The 25,360-nt window shown below is 36.6% G+C and overlaps 1 protein-coding gene across 3 annotated transcripts in view; it reads left to right on the top strand.

Moving 5' to 3' along the window:
• The first annotated feature begins 259 nt into the window (after window positions 1-259).
• Window positions 260-25,360, top strand: part of EFR3A (EFR3 homolog A) — a 73,121-nt gene continuing 48,020 nt past the window's right edge. For 2 of the 3 annotated variants that reach the window (XM_031044415.2, XM_031044413.2), the window contains exons 1-6: window positions 260-305; window positions 5,285-5,338; window positions 10,868-10,957; window positions 22,418-22,494; window positions 24,229-24,356; window positions 25,134-25,284. In XM_031044415.2, coding sequence (XP_030900275.1) covers window positions 10,945-10,957; window positions 22,418-22,494; window positions 24,229-24,356; window positions 25,134-25,284 — 369 coding nt within the window. In that variant the 5' untranslated portion in view covers window positions 260-305; window positions 5,285-5,338; window positions 10,868-10,944. The remainder of the gene's footprint in view (window positions 306-5,284; window positions 5,339-10,867; window positions 10,958-22,417; window positions 22,495-24,228; window positions 24,357-25,133; window positions 25,285-25,360) is intronic. The other variant, XM_031044414.2, reaches the window with a different exon arrangement.

Genomic DNA, 25,360 nt, shown 5'->3' with positions numbered 1-25,360 from the left:
CATGCCGGGAGTTGTGTCCTCCAGCGGCTCCCTTTGCCCCCGGCTCTCTTTGCCCGCCCCGGCCACCCTTCGCGGTGCCGGGCACAGAACACCCCTTGTCCCGGGAATGCTGCGCCTTGTCGGGGTGCTTCTTCTTCCGTTGTCACCTCTGGTTGTTGCTTGTGTGTGTGTGGGGATGGACAGAGACAAGACGCGGCACAGCTCCTCACACGACTACAACTCCCGGCGTTCTTTGCGCCCGACGACTTATGAGGGGGGTGGGGGGAAGATGGCGACTGGTAAAGCGAGTCGGAGAGGTGGCTGAGGTGAGTCTGGGGCCGCCAGGAAGCGGTGTCTTTCTTGTTTTCACCTTCACAGCCGTCTCCTTTTCCCGTTCTTCTGCTTACTTCCCCCCTCTCCGCGCTTGGGAGCGAGGAGGACGGGCTAGACAGGCGGGTGCTGAGCTGGGCAGCGGGACCCCTCAGGGCAGCGGGAGGAAGGAGGGAGAAGCAGCCTCAGGACGTCGCCTCTCGGCGCCCCGCAGGCTGTGGGCAGCGCGGCTGGTTCGGGATGGGTACTGTCCACCACAAGCCCTGTCCTGGGGGCCTGTGCTAGCGAGCGGGACCCACCAGTTCCTTTCCCAGGAGAGGACTTGTGGACCTGTCACTACTGAATGGTCCCTGCGTGACGCTCCTTCAAGAGATAGAGGCCTTCCATGAGGCGATCATAAGTCAAAACCTTGTTATCAGTTGCCAGTCGTGTCTGATGTAGTGGGATATCCCAGTAGCATTAGTTTGAAAGCAGCGGAGAAGTAGAGAACTGTGGCTTTGGGATTTCCCGGAGCTGTTTTCCGTCAAATAGGCTATAACACAGCGAGGTATTGCTAAGCGTTGAGTGAGCACAGTGCAAATGTAAAATAGGGCTACACTGAGCTTTCTTAAACAATTTAATCTTCTGCTTTAATTGTGCAGCATGGAGCCATGCTTTGGATAATTGAGGTGTAAGTCCACAAATCCTGTTACTGAGAACTAATTATAGTACAACTTCTCCTTTGTTGTGCTGAATACACCTAGGAAGGTATCCCATAGCTGAGATGCTAGCAAGAAAAGATCCTGATGTGGACTGAGAGATCTATGTGCTCTGTTGGAGAACTTGTGGAAAATCCTGTTACTCAGAAACAGTGTTTTAATTCCCACTTCAAAATAAAGTTTGCAAGCCTAGGTGTTTTACTCTATGAAGCTAAATCAAATGTTTGCAAATTGAGTAGGTGAGCAAAAACCTGAATAACAGAGAAGGCTTTGGGAAGATACAGGTCCTCTAATTCCTGAAGCCTTTGTAATGCATTTAAAATTATTGGAAGTGTTTTCTGGAGTAACTTTAGTATTCAGGGCAACTTGCTGGAAGCCTCAGTGTATGCATACTCTGAAATGTGTGAACTATCCCTGAGAAACTGCTGTTTGGGGTTAAAATCTTGATTGTAGTGTTCTGATATGTATAATGGCTTATGCATAAGTTTTATTTACAGCTCTCAATAACACTTAATATTTGTCCAAAAAAAAGGCTGCTAGAACGCAATTAATTTCTGATTCAGGAAAAAAAAACCCACAAAAATGGGAATTAGAATACAGTTTATAATTGAATAACTGCTTTAAAATTAAATAATTAAGTTTGGCATCCTTGTTATGAAAAAGTTTGCAGCTGTTGAGCAGTAACTTCTCTCTACTTCTGATCCAAACTTGTACAGGAGAAAAGAATAAACAAATTTTATATTACATGCAAGTGGAAGGAGGCAGAAGAATGCTAATCAGACTTCGTAGTTGAACTTCAAGTATAATGAAAGGGGTTAGTACTTATAATTATGAAATCTAAGTTGTAAAATGCACAGGTTAGGAACAGCTTTGGTCAGTATCAGGTGTGTTTAACTGACCAGTCTAACTCTGTAATGAAGGGATTATTGCAAAATTACTGTGTTATTTTTAAACAACTTTTTAATACTTTTTTGTTTGTTTGTTTTAAGTAAAAGCAAAACATGTTTTCTGTAGTTAGTTTAGAGTAAGACCTATTTATCTGATGGATTTTTAACCCTCCACTGGCAACATGTGTACCTGGGCAGAGGAGCATTGCTTTTGATTTTGCTAATGAAATGGGTATTGGGTTAAACTAGCCTTTGAGAAGGTGGGAAAGGTTGCTAAGGAACACTTATTTAATGTGCAAGGTTTTTCCTGTCCTAAAGCTGTCTGCTCAAGACTGAATTCTCTAAGGTGAGGCAGGACAAATTTCCTTTCACATGTGCCTGTTTAGCTGAACTCTCCTGGGTGGGCAGCCTCATTAATGCAGCCAGGCTCATGCCAGGGTTTGCTTTTCCAGGTGAGAAAGCTAATTTGAAATGAAGTAAGGTACTTCCACAGAACTGCACTGTGGTATGTGAATCCATCTAATATTGCATTTTTTTGATTCTGGGAATTACCGTTGGAGCCTATTTGTCTATATTTAGGAATGAGCATGTGACATGAATCTTACATTGCACTGGCCATTTGCCTACCTTCAAAACTGAAGGCCTTGATTGATTTTTCAAGTAGGAAATATGGGTGGGGAACCAAGTGATGTAAAAACTTAATGTGTAGTGTAATTTTATGTTTTTCAGTTCATGCCTGCCCAGTTTATGTTGCCTTTCTGACCGGTGCTTAAACCTCTCCTCTTTGGCATAATTTGGAGGAGTGGATAGGCACCCAGATGGCAATTTTGTTTTGAATACTCAAAATCAAGTGAATAATTTATAGCATTACATAATACACTACCATAATCGTGGACTTACTGATAGAGAATACAAAACCTTAGGTGTGCTGATTTCTGTTTCTTTGCCTGGAGCACAAGAGTATGTACATTTTTCTATTTTAGACCTTTTACAGAGATCTGTTGTTTTAAGGCAGACAAGATAAAGGTGTCTGCCTTTCTGTTTGGCTTTCACAGACATTTATGGAATCTTGTGATAATAAGAAATAGTTTCTGCTTATAAACTATCCTTTAATTTCAGATCCCAGTTTAGTTAAAGTAATGAAGAAAAAAAATCACATGTATGCATGTAATGGAGGAAGCTGATTATTGGAACCAATAAGTCAAACCAAGAGTAGTTTTATTCCTGTTAGTACAGCTTGAACCTGCTAGTACAATTAATGGGCTTTGGATTTCCTTATCTTAGGCAAATCATTTAAAATCTTCTTTAAACTGTTTTTTGTTAAGAAAAGAACTTATGTATCATACAAGTGTTGATCTGCCTTTTAAGGTACAATCACTAGTGTTACACTTTGATTACAGTTGTGTTTAGAATTATTATTGCATCTTTAGGAAAACAGAATAGCTTTAGTCCTCCACAGAAAGTAGACATGACTCTTATGTACCTCTTTAGTATCCAGGGCCAGCTGCTTTGCTGCAGGAGACATTGTATAGGCACATAGCATCCTTAAGTTGCTTCTGGTCATCTGTCAAATACCACAAAATTACATGGAACATGTTAGTATGTGTTAGACTATTTAGGAAACTAAATTATATCTCATGATTTGCTATCTCTCTGTTTTAATTGTAGTCAAGTTCTGCTTCATAAAATTCTGCATTTTGTTTTGTTTGTTTCTTCTTTTCCCTCTCTTGGTATGTAAAATCTAATTCAGTGACAAACAGCAGAACATGCTCAGGATGTGAAGCTTCCTATATTTAGTTCTGTTCTAGTGTAGCAGCTACCAGCATCTGGACTAAGCTTTGCCCTAGGCCTGATGAGCCAGTGATTGAGCACTTTATGGAGAGGAAATTGTGTAGCCTGTTCTGCATGTAGAAGCTAGGCCACCTCCATATTGAATTTTTGGTCCTATTACAAATAATAAATGATTAAAAATCCAGTGAATTATTTAAAAACAGAACCAAAAGTCTTCGAGTTGGACACTTGTCTTAGTTGCTTATGCAGCTTTTCTAGTAATGAGTATATTCTAAAGGTTGTTGATTTTGCTGGCAACAACAGTGCTAAAGTAGCAAAATGTATTGAACTCCTGATCGCTTGTGATGGTCAGTAAAACAGAGTCTGGCTTGACTCCCTTGAACCTCTCATCAGGCTCTTTGCATTTTTATGTTCTAATATGTCAGTAAATGTCTTCTGTAATCTCTCAGCTGAGTTCTTAACTACACTGTGTATTAGAGATTTCACTTTTCCATGTGTCTGTTGAACATCACAACGCGCAGCTCATTTCCTTGTAGAAAATTATGTTGCTACTAACTCTGTCCTTGGAGAGGGACATGCAGCCTTCTAGTAGGGTAGCACATGTTAAATAAATTGCTTTGAAGCACTATTTTTAATCACAGTTGCTATCAGCAAATTAGACCCCCTGACTGAAATAAATGTACAATAAGGTTTATTTTTAACACCTATGAACACTTCTTGTGTCTTGTGACTGAATAAATGTTTATTCTCACATTATCATTGCCTGGAATTATAGGTATTTTGATGTGCATATATAAACAACTATTAGCTGAATATCTTCAATTTTTTACTTTTTTATTATATTTTTTTTGCTTTGGGAACAGTAACTCATTCTCTTTAACTGAGTTTTTTTTATTGTGCACTGAAAGGTACATTTGCAGGGAGGTTGCATTTGGCAGTTAATGAAACTCAGATGCACCACTTTAATATAGAAAAATCTTCACAAGTTGCATTTTAATGCTCAAGAATTAAATGGTAGATTAGGCTATTTTTATCCTCAAAATAGATTGTCCTAACTTCAGTTGAGTTCATTGTATGAAGATACCCAATTGCATCAAAAATCCTGTGAGCAACTATTGTTTATAGTAATCTGGTCTTTGATTTAAAATCTGCCTTTTTCTTAAGACTGGGAGCAAAACATCCTAGAAAGTGCCACACAGCTTTTGCAGCCTCATTTTATTGTGTACAGAACAGAAACCTTTGGCAGGTGTTTCTCTGGAGAAATGCTGTGATTTACATTTGAAGGGGAAGTATCCTGAAAGAGTGTATAGCATTTAGCATCCTAAACAGTGGCAGTTTGAAAGGTCATCCCAATAAATACAGAGAAAAATGTTTACTCAGGCATCCAATACAAGATCAGAAAGAGTAAATATCTAGCACTGGCAAAGCCTACATTTAGTCTGGTCGGATAAAGGGATATCTGGGTTTCTGTGGTAACAGTCTCATGCTGGAGCTGAAGAATGTGACTGTGGCTCATTCTTCATAAGTTACAATGTTACTTGGATGTAAATTGTCTTAAATTATTGTCTTGACTTTTTTTTTTTTTTGTTTTCTCTATAGTTTGTAATAGTTTTGCAAAATTGAAGACTGATTCCTGATTGACAATGCCTGGCAGTAAGTATTGTTAACTTAAGTACATTAAAATGGTATTTAGGAGTGTTTACTATTATGATATTGTCGTTTGGGGGTTAAAAGTTCTACCGAAATTAACATTAAAATACACCGAAAGAAAATATGATACTTGTAATCTATAAGATATTTCTAATTTCAGCATTATCCAGCTTTTGCCTTTGTAAATCTATTTTTTTCAAAGGAACCTGGCATAGACTCTGCGTTTTCCTATTTGATCCGAGGTTTACTGTTTAACATTGAATTTTGTGATTTTAAAATACGTGCTGAAATAGTTGTATTAAAAATAAAAAGACATTCTGATATATCTATAATCCTTTCTGTGGAAAATTCCAGACATTGCTTATAGAAGATAAGATTACTATTTAGGATATGAAATGATAAGACTTATAATTTTTAACATTCAAACCTAAATGAGATTTCTGAGGCAGATGCTTCAAAGAATCAAATTATTGTTTGCCTTGAAGAGTAGGAAATTTTCCTCGCACAAAGGCTTAAGTTGTGAAATGTGTTACAATAGTATTAAATCCAGCTACTTTTTAATTTTTCTATTTAGAAAAATCCTGCATGGTCTCTAGTAAAATTACTGACATCAGGCTTTGGGTAAAGCACTCTGCTTTATCCAGAAGATAAGGAAGTCTTCATAAACTGTCATATAGAATGCACTTTAATGATAGTTTTGTAATACATTTCACAAATGTTTAATTTAATGAGGAAAATATTTGACCTTTTTTTTGGTTTTGCAGTGACCTGAGATTTGTAGTAAGTTGTAACTGCTGGGTACCAAAAACATTTTACAGTAATTCTACGTTACATTGTTTGAAACACAGTCATGTAGTATACCTTAGATGCTTTCTGCTTTTGTGGTAAATAGTTGAAATTATTTCTCTACATAGACATGAGGGTCTGTAACAAAGTAATGGCAAATACATATTTTATTGTACTTGTGCATAAGAATCAGCTGCCATAGATAGTTTTGACTGTTCTGGGGATCAACTTTTGTAATAGTGTTTCACTGCTGTGCTTATATTAAGGCCTTTATCATGGTAGTCACTTCTGCTGTGTAGGAGTTTGTGGCTATTTTAAACAGACTGGAAAAGCAATATTATTAAACTGCAAAAGTAAGATGTTTTTGTTTTTCTAAACCAGCTAGGTTTATGTTCAGGGTTATTATTAACACTATTTATCCTAATGCATGTGGAGCCTGCATTACTACAGAGTCAGATGGAACTTAAAGGAGATGAAACCAGCCAATTCCTATCTTTACCTGTAGTGAGACATTCAGAACAATGCAGCCATTTAGTTCTGTTCTTTGTAGATGTTTAAGGTTTGTAAGTGTATGGATAAAGGGAAGGTAACCTAACTTATGTGTGTGCATTGCAATTCGTATGAAGTAACAGAACTGTCTTAAATTATTTCCTTCCAAAAATTGTGGTGATGAAGAAGTATAATTAGATTGCAATGCAAACAAGCATCACTTCTCATCAGTGTGCATTGAGACAGCCTTCAAGACTTCAACTTTGTTGTTTGTGAAAGGGCAAGCTTCTGCCTGCTAATTTAGGATTGTTCTGCAGGATTCATTTTAGAACATACTGACAAAACAGGTTGCTACTATTTAGTGTTATTTTGAAATCTGAAAGTATTTGTCCTTGAAATCTAAAAAATCTCAGTTGTTTGTAAAGGCTGAGATTTTGTTTCTTTTTTTCCCCACATGGAGTTCTTTCATCCCACACGTCAAGAAGTGCACTGAGCATCTTTCTGAATAAAAGATGGAAAAGGCTGTTAGAGTGAAATATAAAAACAAAAATAAAAATTCTGTCATTCTAGAAAGCATTCTTTGTAAATTAAGTAAGGTAGTAGCATCTAGGTAAAGGAGAGTTTGATGGAGTTCTTGGGTCATACTGACCAACTCCCTCTCTTCCCATGTTGTAGTGCTTGCTTCCCTGAGTCTCTATGTCAGTTAATATTCTTACCCCATTTTTGGAGTATAAAAGTTAGAGAATTCCTAGGTCTAAAAACAGTGGCTTGGAAGATCTGGAGAGGTCCAGATACTGGCATTATGGACAGACTGGACAATGAGATGTTATTTGTCTTTCTGGAGACATTAGCTGTTCATAGAGATGCTTTAGAAGGCAGTCTTGAAGTTATTGTACGTGAAATTTTCACAGGACAATTTGCTTTTTGTCTCTGTGAATATTAATTGTCCAAAAAAAAAAAGGCATGTGTTCAGACCTGGGTTGTGGTATTGAGAGGGAGAGAGGTGAATGTACACAGTTAACCAAAGGTAATGTTCATCTTGTATAACCTCACCTCAGTCATGTGTGCTGGTCTTAGCACTAGTTATGCTTTACATATTGGATCATCAAAGCTTTCTATTGTAGTTGATATTTAATGATCCTATTTAAGAATATGGGTACATAATGCTCCATTGAATCCTTAATAAAATAACATTAAGGTTTTAGTCTTAGTACGATAATAGCCCATAAATAGGAAATTTTCAATCTGCTCTCTCAATCCTAATCAAAGATTAAGATGTCAAAGTGTTTGTTTTTTGTGTAGCCATGCATGGTATAATTTTGACATCTAGGCTGTAGTGGAGGTGTAATGCTATAAAACTGCTGCAGCAGTGTGCAGAAAGCAAATATGTTTTCTCATTTCTGTTATAAAATACAGTAGGAGTAGATTGATTTGAGCCACAGCTATTTTATTGACTGATTTAGCTGTGCCTTATCACAGAGAAACCGTGAAAAGATGAATTAGTTGTTTTAGTTAAAAACAAAACCAAAGAACTTGTAAGCAGACAGCCTTTTCAGTACAGACAGTGTGTGTTTTACATTTGTCACAATTGTGCTCTCAATTTCCCTTTTCAAGAGCTGGTAATTTTGTTTAACGTGGTTCTGCTAGGAACATGGGTGGTTTTGGAAGGGTTTTGTTGGCTGCATTTGGATTGCAGTGTTACAAATGCCTCTGTTAAAGAATTGTTTTGATATATGAGTTAGTTACGCTTTTTTCATTAGGACTCTTTGAACATTATGTTCTTGATATTCACACTTAATCAGATGCTTGAAACACTGTTTGGTAGATGAGGTGTTTTTTTTTCAGAAACAGCTAACCTACTTACTTTATTAAATATTTAACTTAAAGGCAGATTTTATACTAAAATGAAAGTGCTTGGACCAGAAAAATGCTGTGTGATGCAGGTGAGAATACCTGTCTATAAGAATGTATTTTACTTATAGTTATGTGTGTAGTTTGGTTTTTTTTTTCCATTTTTTCTCTTTTTTTTTAATTCTAACAACATAATTATATCCTTGCTTTTCAAAGTTTTGTTAATAGTGATTGTTAGGTTAAACTGATTTTAGCTGCTGATTAGCAGGTCCTATAACAAAAATTAAGAGAGTAAATAAATAAAAAGAAGGATTTTGATAAAGACATTTTCCCACATTGTCCCTTGAATTACTGCGGTGAAATATGAGCCTCTCCTACGCTAGTCTGTCAAATATTTGCTAGTTAGAAAGTGAACACTGTTTTTTGAGATACTTCTATCTGTTATGTGGAAAACCTTCCTCAGTTTGGCCTGTTCTTGGTTACAGTGTAGTGCTGTTTTGGTAACTTCAGAGTGCTTCTCTGAGTAGACTCAAGGCATTGACTGCTTCTCACTAAACTGTATTAAACATGTTGTTTCTTCAGTTTTCCATATGGCTTTTTGCCAGTTGTCTTTGCAGAGACAACTAGTCTGCAGTTGGCATGTTTTGGTGGCTTCCCTGGTCTTTGTGAGATGAATGTAAATAGAATATTGAACATTGACTAGTGATTGTCTCTTTCTTTGTTCTTGGCTGTTACTGCTTTCAGTTCAATTGCTTCATGGTCTTTAAACAAACAAACAACCCCTACCTCCCTAAACAAAAAAAAACCTGTTAAAATTATAATTTTCTTTTTGGCTAGAGCTTCCATGCCAAACGTAGGAAGGAAAACAGCACTTGAAATGGAATATTAAATGAATGAATTTTTAATTCGTGTTTAATGTTCTTAACGCATTTTAAGGGGAAGATAATCTCGCTTTGGGTTTCTTCCCTCAACATCAACTTTGGGAAATTAATTTATTTGTCTTTTAAAATTCTAATGTTTATTTTGTATATAACAAGTAAGTAATAACAGGACTGTTAATGTGAAGATTTAGTTCCCTGTGAAATACCCATGGTGGCTGGAGATGTATTCCTAAATCTGTCTGTATAAATATTTAATGGGATAAGAATTCTGATGTTTTTAGTCAACATCAGGCCCTAGCTCTAATTAATAACGTTGTCCACACTTTCTATCTAACGTACGTTTTTTTCCTCATCTCAAGTATGTTTCTCATGTACCCCTGATACTTTAAAACCCTAAATGGGACCTTCTATTTAATGAAGCATTTTTCATAATTGCTTTAATTTATTTTACAGGCATTAGGAGCCCTATCAGTTTTCTGTTGGTATTGTTAACTACTTAGAATAGTGTTAAAATAAATACATTTTAATGCTATGAAATTTTAATTTCCTGGTTAGTAGAGAAGAGTCATGTGGGGGAGTCTCAAATTGCTGTCTGCTGCTTTGTTCTAGTACCTTAAAGGATGAGAAACAGAAGCAGCCCTGTATCAAGTGCATCTTTCACCTAGTGACCTAACCAACATAGGAACTTGAAAAACAGCTGCCAAGGGCATGCTGTGGTTTGGGCTTCCTTCAGCTGTTTGCCATTTGCCAGACCTAGGCCAGTAAAGGAAAGTAGCTGTATTTCAGAATATCTGTAACTGTTAATAATACTATGGTCACGAAATATCCAATGGATTCTTTAAATAATAAAAGTTTTGAATATGTAAACACTTAGATACAGGTTGGGTGGCGTTTTTTTCAGCTGACTTTTTAGGTGAGTGTCTTTTCTACACTGAAAGGGAAAAGTGGTCACTTCTGTAAATGTATCCTTTGACAGAGCCAAGTCAAAAAAAGCCCAGAGCAAAACCCAAGATTTTTTAGCTGTCCCAAAGGCACGGGTGCTTCCCTATTCTTTAATGAAGCTACATGGTTTTCTTTAAAGCTTGCTAATTTTAAAAAAGTGTTAATTCTCTCCATGTGCATCATCCTAACTCCATTTGGGAAAGTGAATGTTTAGCAGCAGGTCCATAGGAAACAAAAATCACTCTTGTTAACAGATTGCAAATATGTCTAGTAACCTCACTGACATCATTCCTCCTTTCATTTCTTCCGTTTGTTTTGGAATGTACTTCAGTATAGCCAAGAAAGGAACAATTTTGTTTCATCTATTCCTTACCAAAACCTGAAGAATTTCTTTTTCAAGCTGTGGTCATTTATGTGTGCACGATCTGGTCATATAACACAGGAAATCAGAAGCTTTAGAGATGAACTTAATTCTGTTCCCATCCAAGCCTTTTAAACTATACATGTGCAGTTCATCAAAAGTTAAAATGTGGCTTAATAGTTTTCTCAGGTTTTATTAAAATACTGCTATTGTTATTTACAGAAATCGCTTTGCAGTTGGTTTTCCTATCAGTCGATTAACCTTCATGCGCAGCATTGTTTGCTATTGATTTCGCAGTCATGGGACGAAAGGGTAAGAAGGCTCTGCTGATTATGCATGCAAGTGTCCTATTTTTTATGCATGACAACAAAGGAAAATTGATTTTTTAGAAGGGGGGTAAATTTTTCACTCTCATTAAACACATGTCTCTGTGGAAAGACCAGGATAAACTGCTTTTAAAAATATTTTGGCTTTCTCTTTACATGGTGTATGGACTTTCTTTCTTGTCATTGACCTCTAGGATCCCCAGTGGCTCTCTCGAGAATCAGGTACCTTGTGAATCACTGAGGATGGAAGTTAGCTGTATACATGACTCTTGGCTTTTAAAGATTGCTATTTCATTTGTAAAAAGTTAGTAGGAATTAGACAAGAATGAGTAGAAAGTTGGGGTAGGTAGATGAATGAGACTCGCATCAACTAACTTGTAGATTTCAGTTAGCGATCATGTCCAGAGGTGAACGGTTTTGGATTTTGAAAGTACTTAGCTGAATAGCGGAAGTTCTGCTTTATTTTGTATTTTGGAGTTTGTGTCTAGGAAGTATACTAGCAAATTCTGTTTGCGGCTGATGTGTTCAAGGGCCTATGACTCTTACTGATAACCCAGCTGGCTCGAAGAATACAACAAGCCTTTTGGTACCCGTGTAGAGGTCAGCGTGAAATTTTATAACATAAGGATGTGTCATAATTGTTTACGTTTCAAAAGTTAAAACAATTACAGAATCCTTGTCTTTTACAGGTATATTGAGGAATCTTATGGTCAAGAAGTAATTTGTAAACTAAGAAACCTCTTAGCTTGCCTATGAACAGAATACAAATAGTGAATCAGTTATATCTATTTATGTGTTCTTGGAACAGAGGTTTAAATCAGTAAATATGTTTTTTTGTGTAGAACAAATATTGCAGTAGTCTGACCTGCATGCTTTTAATTCAGAGCAAAAAGCTTTCTTTGGAGATAAAGAACTGTTCAACCTTTGATAATCTATGTGTGTTAAGTGAGCTCATGTAATAAATGCCATTGAACTACTGGTATTTTGTGTTTAAGAATTTTGACTTCTTTCAGACACTGAATTGTTCTTCTAAAGCCATGTCAGTAAGAATTAATCTTTGTAAAGATGTGCAAAATCCCTGACAATTATTTGAGAAAAGATAAAGATTTTATTTGAAAATAAGCATTTTTTGTTTTCAAATTCAGTGGCTTTAAAAAAAAAGATTTATACCATGTAAAGTTTGAGTAGAATTTTACACCCCAAGATTTTTAAGAATACTTGGTGCCTGTATAACTCAGCCTGTCTTTAACGTCCAGCTTGAGATCTATTAGAGGTCTTAGCCCTTTAATTTTTCAAGAAGAGTGCAATTGTGACTCTAAATTGTACTTGGACTTTGTACACTATTTTGCTGATTAAGATCTGTACTTTGGCTTTATATGGGTACTCTGAGCCTTTAATTGTGGCTTGAGAATGCTTAGTCATTCCTTACGAAGAGAATGAGTAAGGAATTACAACCTAACACTTAGCTATATCATTATACTAAATCAGTGCTCCTTCCTGATACTTTATAAAGCTGTTAATATGAAAGGCAATACGTGAAGATAAATCTTCACAGGTATTTTATTTGTGTACTTCTGTAGTTCTACCAAGTACAGAATAATTTATGCCATTAAAACGGCTTTTCCTTATTTTCATAAAACAACAAAACTGTTTACCGATGGAACTTCATGGGATAAAATATAAACAGTTCTTAAATTATAATTGATCTGTGTCTGATATGATTGAACTAACAGAATTTTCTTGCAATAAATGCAGTGCAAGCTGGATCCAAGGCTGTTTCTATATGTGTTTGGGTATTTTTTAAATGAGTTTGATATTTACATTTTTCTTCAGAAGTGACAGAATATTATTTTTGCAAGCTGGAGCACTGCTTAGAACTAATGAGAAGATAAGAACCACAGGGATATAATTCATTAACCTAGAAGGAAGGATTTTGGTGTAAAAGCTGTCTTTCATGTCTCTTTTAAAAACTATTAATACTGAAAAGTTGTTGCATACACTTCTGCCTGTTGTAGCACAAAGTTGTTCTATGAGGGCAGGATGAACTAGGTAAAGCTGTCTGCAGAGAAAAGAAAGTCTTTAAAATGGAAACTATGGGCAGCTCTAAGGATCTGTTCATAAGAATATGTAAAGAGATTTTTTCAGATTTTTAATTCCAAATTGTGTTATTACTCTTCTATATGTATGTTCACATGTCTGAATTGCAATAACATATTTTGTAAATGCCTTTTGGAAAAATCAAATGAATAATTATAGACACAAGCAAAGTGTAAACTTCATGGAAGATTAGAGGGACAATTAAACAAGAATTTGAGTTCTTAACCCTGTGTATCTTCTGGGACTCTGATTTTCAGCGTAACATTGCAACATTTTTGTTTAGAGTTGTATTTTTCAATAATGTCAGTGCAGTTTAAACACTTTGTTGCTGAACAGGAGCAGACTGTCCCTGGAAGCGTTTGAAAACCATATAGGTGAGGCCCTCAGTGATATGGTTTAGTGGTAGTCTTGGCAGTCCTGCTGTAATGGTTGGACTTGATCTTAAAGGTCTTTTCCAACCTAGTTGATTGCATGATTCTAAGTTTTGAGCCCTGTGTTTGTGCCTCAAGAGATTTCTTCACTCAGTTTTCTCAGTGTAGATGAGAAACACAGTATGGTTCTAGATTCACAGAAAAGTTTTCATCCATTCTCTTTCTTAAGTTGCTTTCTATATACAATGTGTATGTGTGGGAGCATCAAATGTCATGTGGTACTGAGCTACTTCTATACAGAAATTTTTCTTTTAATTAGGAAATGCTTTTCCATAGTTAGTGTGTATGTACTGCAGTTTATAGTGGAGTGTGCTTAAATGAGAGTAAAACTTGTTTTTGAAGCTCTGGCCTTGCTTATGTTGGCATTTGGGATGTTTTCATAGAAAAGGGTATATAGAACAACACACTTGGATACCATGTACGATTCAGTGGTTTACACTGAATTAATTAAAATCTAGTTCCCTGAGCTGTACCTTCTCACTGCATTAGCTTTAAGGCTTCCAGGAAGAAGGGCTGTGAACGTGGACCTTTGCTTCCTCATCATCAAGACTTTTCATCATGATGCACATGCTTATTTTCTGCAGGACAGGTGGCAGACAAAGTTTACCAGTGCCATCCTCTAAGGTCTCTACAAATGGTGTGAATGTGTTGTATTGACAAAGTCTTCATGACCTTTCAGAAGTAGGGAGTGTTTGACAGTTTCTTCCATTGGTTGGTGTAGGGATGCCACAGTTTCAAAACAAGAAGAGGCTACTATGTAATACAGAGTTCAGTTGACCAGCAGGGTAGATCTTTAGATGTTTTGGCAGCTTTCCTATGTGTTGGGGGTCATTCCAATTTCTTTTGTTATGCTGACCTTGGAATCAAAACATCTGCTGAAAGACAGAACTGTTTATGGTGTTTGAGTGACCATTTGTGTTCCAGTAGATACTAAGTAATCCACATGTGCTACTGCCCTGAGCTTATGTCTTTAAATATGCTGCAATAGAGTGGGAACAAGATGATAAGAGAGTTACAGATGTTGCAGCTCTCCTTCTCAGTGGAACTCATGGAGGAATAAGTTGTTGGCCTCTGAGTGCCTATGAGGGTTACAGCATGCTTACCTGTCGCCTGCAGCTGTCCTCTGCAGCGATGAAGTGTTCAGGGATGCAGTATTCTGACAGTTGCTCATCTTGGTTAGAGAATAGGATGGGGTCAAGGTGAAGCCAGGCTTTGAACAGGATAGCCTGTCTGGTACTGGGAGCTTACTTCTGTGCCAGTCATCCCTGTACTGGGGTGGCTCTGCCTGTATTTACTGGCCCTGGGAGGAGCCATGTGTTTGGACAGGGAGAGACAGATCAAAGTATTTTGTGTTGAATAGTGGGAGGAGGAGGCTGCTGTGATAATGTCAACCCTTCTTTACTTTTTTTATTCTGAATTAAATAGTAGGTAGAAGATGATCAGGGGACTGGAGCACCTCCCGTATGAAGACAGGCTGAGTTGGGGATTCAGCCTGGAGAAAAGAAGGCTGCGTGGAGACCTCATAGCAGCCTTCCAGTATTTGAAGGGGGCCAACAGGGATGCTGGTGAGGGAATTCATTAGGGAGTGTAGTGATAGGACAAGGGGTAATGGGCTGAAACTTAAACAGCAGAGGTTTAGATTGGATATAAGGAAGAAATTCTTTACTGTGAGGGTGGTGAGGTACTGGAATGGGTTGCCCAGGGAATGCTGTGAATGCTCCATCCCTGGCAGTGTTCAAGACCAGGTTGGATGAAGCCTTGGGTGATATGGTTTAGTGTGAGGTGTCCCTGCCCATGACAGGGGAATTGGAACTCGGTGATCTTAAAGTCCCTTCCAACCCTAACTATTCTATGGTTCTATGATTCTATGACCTGCTGTCACAGTGTGTTACTGGATGAGGCTTTGGTGGGTGTTTTGACAGTGTTTGTTACAAATCTGCTCTGTGCTTTATTGCTTCCCTGGATGGAGGAATGATGCCAGTTCATGTGCTTCAGAGATTACACAAAGCATTATGAGCCTCCTTTTACTTCCCCTTCTCCTTTAGCCCAGTAGTTTGCTTATGTCCCCATTTTTCACTGATTTATGAAACGGCTTGTTGCCAAGTCAGTATTTATTAGAAATGGGAGTACTATGACACACTCTTCTTTTTCCTCCTCTGGATTTATCCCCTGGAATTCATTTCCTGACTGTGAACCCAATGTTGAAAGCAGGAATGAAAGTTGGGCTTCACCCAGTGTTTTACTGTGAACAGGTTGTCAGTGCCAAATGTGGAGAAAAGGAGATGTCTTAGATGTGTCTTTCCTGGTGCCTTCTGTAGTGGGTGACAGAATTTCCTCTTCACTGATGACCTTGTTATGGCCAACTTAATAGGAAGATAGGTAAGAATAAGAGCTAAGAATCAAAATTCATAATAAACCATAGAGCTGCTTTTGCTGGAACCAGATTAATTTTAGGTATTCTTAATGCTGTATTAAAAATAGAGAGTGCTGGTACTATCTGAAGAGTAGGAAAGGAGGAGGCGGTGTTGAAAAGAACAGAAATGAGCAAGTGAAACAAAGTTACTCTGTGAAAACAACAAAGGTGGGAGAAAGAAGAGACAGTATGGAAACACCGTGGGTGGTGGTTCTGGTGAAGTAGAATGCAACCAGAGAACCTGATGTAATGCAAAACTTCTTTTTAATGGATTAGAAGCCTTTAAAAGGCATAGTCCCAAAGATAATGTCTTCCCTGGGGATTTGTTTGAATTGCTACTGGGTCTGAAAGAATACTTCATTGAAGAGGCCTAGTGGTAAGCTTTGTAAATCTAGGGTCTTACAAAGACTAGGGTAGGGTTTGGGGTTCTTTTTCATACTTCTTACCTAGTAGCTCAACAGGCATTGTCATTTCTCCTTTCCACAAAGAGTTCATATTCAAGTTATTTTTGCATGCTTTTCCCTGTAGCATGCTGTGCATCTCTCCCTGTTGATCTGATCCAAGTATAGAATTACACACCTTGGAGTCATACTGTGCCAGAATTAGCTTTATAATTAGCTTTACTGTAAGAAGAAATTCTGGGGAGAAAGGGTTTTTTCCATTTGTTTCAAATTAACTGAGCACCAAATTGTTTTTAAGAAGAAATGTAAATTGTCCAACCAAAGAAGTGGGTGGAATTTTCCACATTGACTGTTTCTTTGATTTTGCTGTCATGGGGGTCAGAAGTCCACACTGAGATGAATATCATACTCTTCAGACAGAGATTTCATTTGGACGTTTTCTTTACCAACTTTTGGTGGAGAGAGGCTGGAAACCAGCTGTTGAGAACTCAAATGACACCAGGGTGAAAGGTGGAGGAGAGGGAAAGGTTTCTGTGGGGGATTGGACCTCATCCTGGCTAAGTGATAAGGCCGCTATTCTCTCTGGGAGTGTGCTCCCAGGACATTGCAATGGCTGATGAGCGCGTCCTTACAGCAATTGTTCTTTTTATAGCAGGCTGAAGAATATTTTTAATTAACTCCCTTATATGGACAGAATAATTTCCTTGTTCTAAAATATTTGGTCTGTTTTTCATAGTGGAAAGGGAATGCCCTTGAAAATGAAATGCATCAGCTGATATTAGAAGTTTAGAACAAAGCAGGTATAGTTAGTGTAGCAAAGTGTTACTTTATGCACTTTACTCTGGATATTTGAAACCAATAACTTTTTGTTTCTATTTCTCATCTCTAGTATAGACAACTGAAATAAAATGTTAAAGTGTAAAAGTACTCAATTTTCACATATATAGTACATTGAGCAACCAAATGTATTTTTAATATTGCTCCGTTTTATGATATTAGCAAAACACGCATTTATCTGTAGATTCAAACTTTTATGTTAATTATACTATTTTTTGATAAGGCTCTTTTTAATCTTGTAAGACAGACAATAAAGATACAGATAACCAGATACAAGCTTGAGACAACAAAAATATTCAGTGAGTGAATATGAAATCTTGGTTCAGGTCATTAATGTTCTGCAGACATTTGACAGCAATATTAGCACTACAGAATTGTGGAAGAAATTCTAGCATGAGATAAATTATGCAATCCATTTGTTTTCTGCTTTGGCATGTTTTGAAAAATTGGAAAATAATCTGGCAGCTTTCAGCTTGATAGGCAAAACTTGGTGTTTGATGTCTAAAGCCAGCTTGAAGGTTTTGTGTTCCTGTAATTTTTATGAGTAAGATGTAAGTGAAGATTCAGGCAAACTCTTTTCAAATAAAACTTTATTGCAATGGGTATTTCTCTAATTGTCACCACAGGGTTCCTTTAATAAACTGTGTGGTGACAGTTTCTGTGCAGCTCAGTCTTTTATCTGAGTTTCTTTGCAGTAAACACTATGCTATTAGCACAAGTCTCTTAAGTTTAGAATTGGTATGGAATTGTTACTGTGTGGAAATTTTTAGTTGTGATTTTATTAAAACCAGGACATTATGATTTCCATGATTTATAGAAATACCTATATGGAAATCTTGTATTTGTGTTGCCCAATTGGATGTAATGTAGGAAGTAAAACGATAAAATGATGAGATGTGCTGGGAAGCTAGAAAAGAATTTCAGAATTGTTTAACTCCAATTTGATTTTCTACCTGATGTGTCACAATCTTTGTAAGGATATAAAGGATTTAAATTTGTAATCCTTGCTTCTTGAATTCTGAGGTATTATTAGAGATAATGTTAGTTTCATTAACCTATTAATTTTTAAATGCTTCTCAGATCTTAGAGATAAACCCTTTAGTTTAAAAAGCATTTATGGTCAGCAGTCTGTCTTAAATATTTTTTTTCTGGCCATTCTTCAGCAAGATCAAGTGAGTACGTTCTGCCAATTTCTTTGTCACTCTGTAGTGATGTGTGGCAGCTGAATGAACACAGCTTTACCTGAAACTATACAGTTTTTCTAGCTTCTAGTCACAGAAATAATGACTGTGTGTTCTGGGAAAGTTAAAGTAATGAAAATGGCTCTGCAGTATGATTCGATGAGCTGTGAATCACACATTGATGATGTATCTTTCGTTCTTTATTCTCTTCTTGTGCCTGGCCTTGTTAACAGAATTTGATACTGAAGTTTTTCACGTGCTTGGTGGCTTTATGTAAGTGTCACAGAGCTCATCAGATAAGCTTCTAGTACTGCAGAGCCCTCGCCTGAAGTAACTGCTGCTGTGCTAGTGTGAGAGAGCACATTTCTGAAAAAGGAGAGTTCCCAGGGAGTGAGATCATATCCAGAATGAGGCAGTATGTTCAGGTTCCAACTGTTGAGCAAGAAAAAGCCTATGATTATAATTCTGCTTTTGAACCAAGACCATGTATGTGTTTGGGTAGGTGAAATTACCATTTTCTGATAATGTGGACTATTTCTTCTTACTGCTGTTGAGTAGAATGTGTTTAAAAAGAACCTGTACAGCTGGTTAAATACGTACAGCTTTTAACATGTAAAGTGCAGATTGCGGGACTCCTTTAGCAGGAGAGAAGGTGCATATTTTAACTCAGAAAATCCCATAATAAGTAGTTTTTAAACCTTTTGTGTTGACTGTCATGTAAGTGTGAACTTCTCTGTAGATACTGCTTTATCCTTTATATTTACTTGTATAAAATGACATAGAGATGTCCTGGGGGAGACTGAAATTGTCATAGGAATTTTCGTCGATAAACCTGCATAAAATGAAGCGGGTTTCTTTTGCCTGGCTTAGTGACCATGTTCTGTAGACCTACAAAACAGCTTAGTTGTGTGAAGCAAATGTGTGCTTTGGATCAACTTTTGTATGGGTTAAATTTGTATCCGAGAAGTAGAGAATCCATTTTCAATTGCTTAGCTTCTATCCATCCTTTACAACATTCATCTTTTCCAGTTTATGTTGTGAAATGTTCCTAGATTTTGTTTTATTTCTTCAAGTTCAGTCTACTTTCAATGTATGTTGTTAAGACTTTATTTTTGTGCGATGTGTTGGGGTTTTAATACTCATACTTCTTTTTTAACCTATTCCTATGTTTTTATTAATCTTAACTGGTTATATCAAAACACTGAGCAATAGTTAATAGTTTTTCCACAAAATCTATCTAATGACTGTTAACTGTTTGAGGATTTGCCTTTGGTTTCCTTTTTTGCTGTGTTGTTTTGGGAGTCTGTCACTTCATTATTTTTCTGATAGTGCTCTGCTTTAATTTCTCTACTGGTAATACCTTTGGAGGCTGAAAGCTTTGATAGATTAACTCTCACTTTGTGATACTCGAATGTTCTGTTCAATTTAGAAAATTCTTTTAATGACATTAACATGCTAATTTTAGTTTTATATTTTAATTTTAGAGAATTCTTTGAAAAGTTTGTTGTTTTGTGTTTGCTTTAGGGTTTTCTCATGTAAAGTGTGCTATAGTTAAATACACAGCCTTGTAAAGATACTAGTGAAAATCCAGAGGGGGAGAAGAGAAAATTGTCCAATCTTATATTATATACTTAGCTGGGCATTTTTCTTTATGTCAGAATTCACTGTATGCCATAAATGTGAAGAACAGTATTTGAACAATATGGAGTTTCCATTAACTGAAACCGTCTGATAGGGCTGCCAGAACGAGTTGGTGCTGTTACCTGATAGACTTTATCCTTCTCAAAAGAGTAATTCTATGCAGGTTTTATGTTAAATTTATGTCATTAACACAGTTCTGAAAGAGCATTTGAAGATTTAAATTGTGGTTCTTTGCAAAGATTTTATTCTTCTGTTACATAAAGAAGAAATGAAAAGATTTTTTTTAGCTGCCTCTATCTTGCATGCAGTTTTTTACAGTGTTTTCTGTTCTTGTAACATTTTAGGTAGCTGAGGCAAAATATTTTGCTGCAGTTATTATAATAATATTTTGTTATACTGTATGCTCTGGACCAGTGCTAGAGGTCCATAAAGTAGAAATATCAAGTAGGAAGACACAAGTACTAAGAGTATTGAGCCAGGTGCAGACCTGTGTATTTAACTCAAGAAACATTTAACAGGATGAAGTCTTGTTTTGGTGGATTTTGATGATCTTACTTGAATTTCCCAATGCTGAGTGATATCTTATACACTAATAACTCATTTCTTATCATGATTTCACTTTAAAAATAATGCACAACATTTCTCTCAGTAGAATGTTTTTGTGCAACTGAATCATTTAAGTCAAGCAGGTTTTTAACCTCTTTTGATACCTACATTTTCTAGTGGCGTACGAAATAGCTTTGATTTTTACTAGTTTGTAGCTGCAGCCTTTATTAAATGTAGATTTTTACAGTGCTTAGACCTCAGTGAGAAGATGTCAACAGGAATCACAAGAGGAACTTGGCAGTAGTAACAAAGTACTATTTTATACAAAACATCTCACTATTCCAGTTGTTTATTTGAGTGCTTTTTGTTGTCATAGTTACGTATTGAAGTTGTAAGTCTGTGTTCATCTTACTGGTAATGTATGACCCTCTTAGTTCATGAGCTGAGTTAAAAGACCACTGATGAAATCTTAAAGCATGCTTTTAAAATCATAGATATATCTTTGACAGCTGGTTTTGATTAAATAATTTGCAAGAATTAAGTTGTCAGACTATGAGCAGAATTACCTTTTCTGGTCCAAAAGACAAGTAGTAGCAGAAAACAGGGAATAGGGGGAGAATGTCTACTCATGTCAAATCTTGTCATAAAACCAGCTAAGGTTACTTGGATATCTTAAGAAATACAAATCCTGGTGCATGTGTCTAATACTTCTTCACAGCCTGAAAAGTTTGCAGATAAATTGTAATCATCAGAGTTAGTGCCAGGATGCTCTTCATTCTTTTGCCTATTTTGATTTGCAGCAAAAGCTTTTACAGCTTTTACTGCTTTTGGCAAAGTGTTTTAGGATTGAGTACTTAAATGGATACCTGTAATAAGATATTTATAAGATACTTGGCTACTCTGAATGCACTGGGTGTTGAGATTTGGAAGACTGATGAAAGCCACTGACCTGCATGCATACTTGGGTATTATTACGCAATGTATTGTTTTCTACATAGTGGCTCTTGTGCATCAGAGCTGATCTGAGACCTGACCAGTGAGTTGGTCTTGTACTGTGTCCACTGGAACCTTTAAAACCTGATATGTCAAAACATTTAAATTCATTTAGAATAAACCTACGCTGATGAAATAGTTGGGCGATGTGTCTGAAGCCTTTTTTATTTTTCTTTTTGTACTGAGTTTTTACTTCAGGTGATATTTTTTAATATAAACTGGAATTATTTCAATATCCTAGTAGTCCTGAGTGCTACAAAAATTAAACCATATTTTGTAGGTTTCTGTCTTTTTGGAGCAGGCTGTATGATACTTTTAAAATTAATAAAATTGCAAGTTGCATGTATTTTTCTGATGATCTTTATGTGTATTAGTAGTAGAGTAGAACTGAGACCAAAAAATTCCTTTCTCCAAGTGACTGTCTTTTGCCTAATGCCCAGTGAAATAGTGGAATATTGAAGCTAATCTTTTATGTTGTGGTTTCTATTGCTTTATATATGTGCCTGTAAAACTTCATAGTTGACTTTGTGGAAAAGTGAACATAACACACATTTAGATATATTTTGAAATGGTGATAGTCAGAATGAAGATGAAACAGCAAATGAAGTACTCTTGGTTTTAATATTGCTAAATTTATTTGTCTTTCTGCATGTGTGTTTTTTAGGATGGCAGTTACATTTCTAGTACCCAAGGTGCTTGCATGTTTTCCTCTTGTGTTATATTGGTAGTGTTGCTTATTTGACTTCTCAGTCGTTTTCAGTTATCTTCATTTTGATTTATTGCTGGTAGTAACGAGAAGCTGAACTCACTCTTTCTCCTCCTTGCTTGTCAGCTAGTCACTTCAAATGAAAACACCAGAGTTCCTAAAACTGAGTTCTGAATTCTGTTGGGTGAATCTCTCTGCAGGAGTGTGCTGCTGCTGTGCTGCTTTGAGACCTCGCTACAAGCGTCTGGTAGACAACATATTTCCTGAAGATCCAAAAGTGAGTGATGACTTTAAAAGTTTAAGGCATTTGAAAAAAAATGATTAGTAACTAATGCTTTATATTTTTTAATTTTCCTATTTTAACATTTTACAGTAAATCCTGCTTTAGCACTTTGTAGCTTTAATAGAAGTTAGCAGAATAATTTTGCTGGAAAGGAACCTCTACAGATCATCTGGTGTAATTCTCTTCTCAGAGCAGGGCTGTGTATATTGAAGAGTAAAATTAGGACGTTTTGTTCAGAGAAATAGAGATTTAATTAAACAGGGTATTCTGCAGCAGAGGTGGTGTTTAGTTTCATATCTACTTAACAAAAGAAGTGTTTGTAGTTCTGTGGTTGCAGGTGTGCGCACTTTCTGATTTTCTACAAGATTTTAATTTCCTAACTCTTGATGTATTGACTGTGTTTTTATTGTTCTGTAGACTGTTGTGATCCAAAAGGGGTTTTTTTGGTTGTTTTGTTTTAATTTCTTCAGTTACTCATATACCCTGGAGCAGTCTTGGTGCTATATTAAAGCCTGGTTCTTACTCCCTGAAAATAAGCAGCAGTGCATGTATCTGTACATAACCATGTGATGGCTCACACTGATCAAGAGCTTATGTATGGGCTGCAGTATTTTTTTAAATGTTTTACCAGATTTTGTTCTCTTGTATTACAGCAGAAGCAAGCAGAACAGTCAGCATTTGTATAACATTTTCCTTATAGCCTACATAGTATGTGGGGTTTTTTTAAAATGTGTTGTTACTGAGTCCGGATTTCTCTCTAAGTGTATGTTACTGGCTTCAAGGGAAATGTTTTCTGCAGTTATAGTGTGTTGAAGGCATGGAACAACATGGTTTCATAGATTTGTTTTAATCTACTTTTTTAATACAGGTGTAGAAACATCCAGAATTACTACAGTTGTAGTCTTACAGCTTTAATCTCACTCAGTAGCTTTAAGATGGCACTCCTTAGGCTCTGGGTTTTTTTTAGTGTTCATGAACTCAGTGCAGGATGAAGCCAGGCCATGATGTTTTGCCTGTTTTAGAGGGAAATACACATGAGAAGACTTGCTTGATACAATGTATTAATTAATGATTGTGTTAAAAGCTTTAAAGTCATTTATTTGAAAAGAAAAAGACAAAAAGCCTTGTCCTTACCTGGTAGCTATAACTACAGCCTCGTGTTGTATAACATATAACACTTCATGTTGGAACTAATATGCTAATCTTTGCTCTTGTTCTCTACAGTTATGCTTCAGGTACCCTGTATGTCAGCCTTGTCCAAGATACGACACTGGCGAAATAAAATATTTAAAGTGCAATCTTGTTTGTATGTAGTGTCAAAATTATTCATCAGATACATTTTCTGGGAGGTGAAGCGGAAAAGTAAAAGATTACATTGTACCAATAGGAAAAAAGTGTGTCTTAGAACTGGTGATACGTCTCACTAAATAATTTCTTTTGAATACCTGTCATATGTTGCCTCCCATCCCCCCCAAAAAGATGGGAGAAATAGTTGCTTTATTTCTTTTAAAAAAATTTGTACTTACTTTTTTATATTGCTGATTTTTGAAGCAAAGCTGATGACAATTTTGCTCAAGTTGTAGGTTGTTTGGTGTTTTTTCAATAGCTTATTCCCATCTGTATGGCTCAGATCTTTAAATGTTGAGTAGGCAAAAGGAAAAATACTTCAAAAGCTTTATACTTTCTGTGAACATTTTTGCTTTATGTATTTTGTATGTCTGCTTTTAGGATGGTCTTGTTAAAGCTGACATGGAAAAGCTGACTTTTTATGCAGTGTCTGCGCCAGAAAAGCTGGATCGAATCGGTGCTTACCTAGCAGAGAGACTGAGCAGAGATGTTGTCAGACATCGATATGGGTAAGGAAATAAGTTGCAGCATTTAGAAATAGATGTTAACATGTTTTTCCAGCCCTTTTAGCTATATTGTATTTTAGTGGGGACTTGGAAACACTTTCATACTCTTAAGTCTTACTTGAGCTCAAATTTTAAAGAATATAGAGTCAAAACAGGGAAAAGATTTTTAAAGAATGTGAGTGGAATAGGAAAATACTGAGTCTAAGAAGTAGCAGGATTCAGAAAAGAAAGGCAACATCCACCACAGGCCATCAGTTTTGTCTTCCCATGATGTCAAAAGCTATTTTCAGAAACTTTATAGAATGAATAAGTGACCATTTTTTAGCATAATTAATTTTAGTCACTGCTTTCTTTACTCTTTTTTTCTACTTACTTTGCATGTTGTTTGATTGTCCAGGAGCATGGCTTTCCAGACTGTGATTTGGGTGGAAGGAGGCTCTGCAGACTAGAAAGCTGGAATTTATAAGTTAAAATAAAATGTGGTAGGAAAGAGAACGGGATGATATTTACTCTGTTACCAAGTATTATGACATCCCTTCTAAAAACACTCAATTCACTGCTGCCTGCCTCCCCCCCCCCCCCCCCCCCCCCCCAAAAAAAAAAGAAGAAAAAAGAAAAATGAATTTAGGAAATACCAACAACTTCAGTTATTAAGACAGTGGGAAATCTACGCCTTCCATCCTTTTTTTTCTAAGTTTTGTTGTACTAAGGACCTAACTTGAGCTAATTGGAGTAATGATAAATGCAGCATGCCTTTATGTGCATCTCATTAATTTTCAGGTATGTTTTGATTGCCATGGAGGCATTAGACCAGCTCCTAATGGCTTGCCATTCTCAAAGCATAAAGCCCTTCGTGGAAAGTTTTCTTCATATGGTGGCCAAGCTTCTGGAATCAGGCGAACCAAAGCTGCAAGTTCTTGGAACTAATTCTGTAAGTAAATTGAGATGCTGAGTCGAATCAGAGTAAAGCTTTGCTTATTTGCTGTGGGAAAGTGGTTTCAGAAGTC

This window comes from Melopsittacus undulatus, chromosome 1 (genome assembly GCF_012275295.1).
Source record: "Melopsittacus undulatus isolate bMelUnd1 chromosome 1, bMelUnd1.mat.Z, whole genome shotgun sequence".
In the NCBI taxonomy this organism is placed as follows: Eukaryota; Metazoa; Chordata; class Aves; order Psittaciformes; family Psittaculidae; genus Melopsittacus; species Melopsittacus undulatus.
Note: the sequence above shows the minus strand (reverse complement) of the source record. Positions and strands in the feature narration are given on the sequence as shown.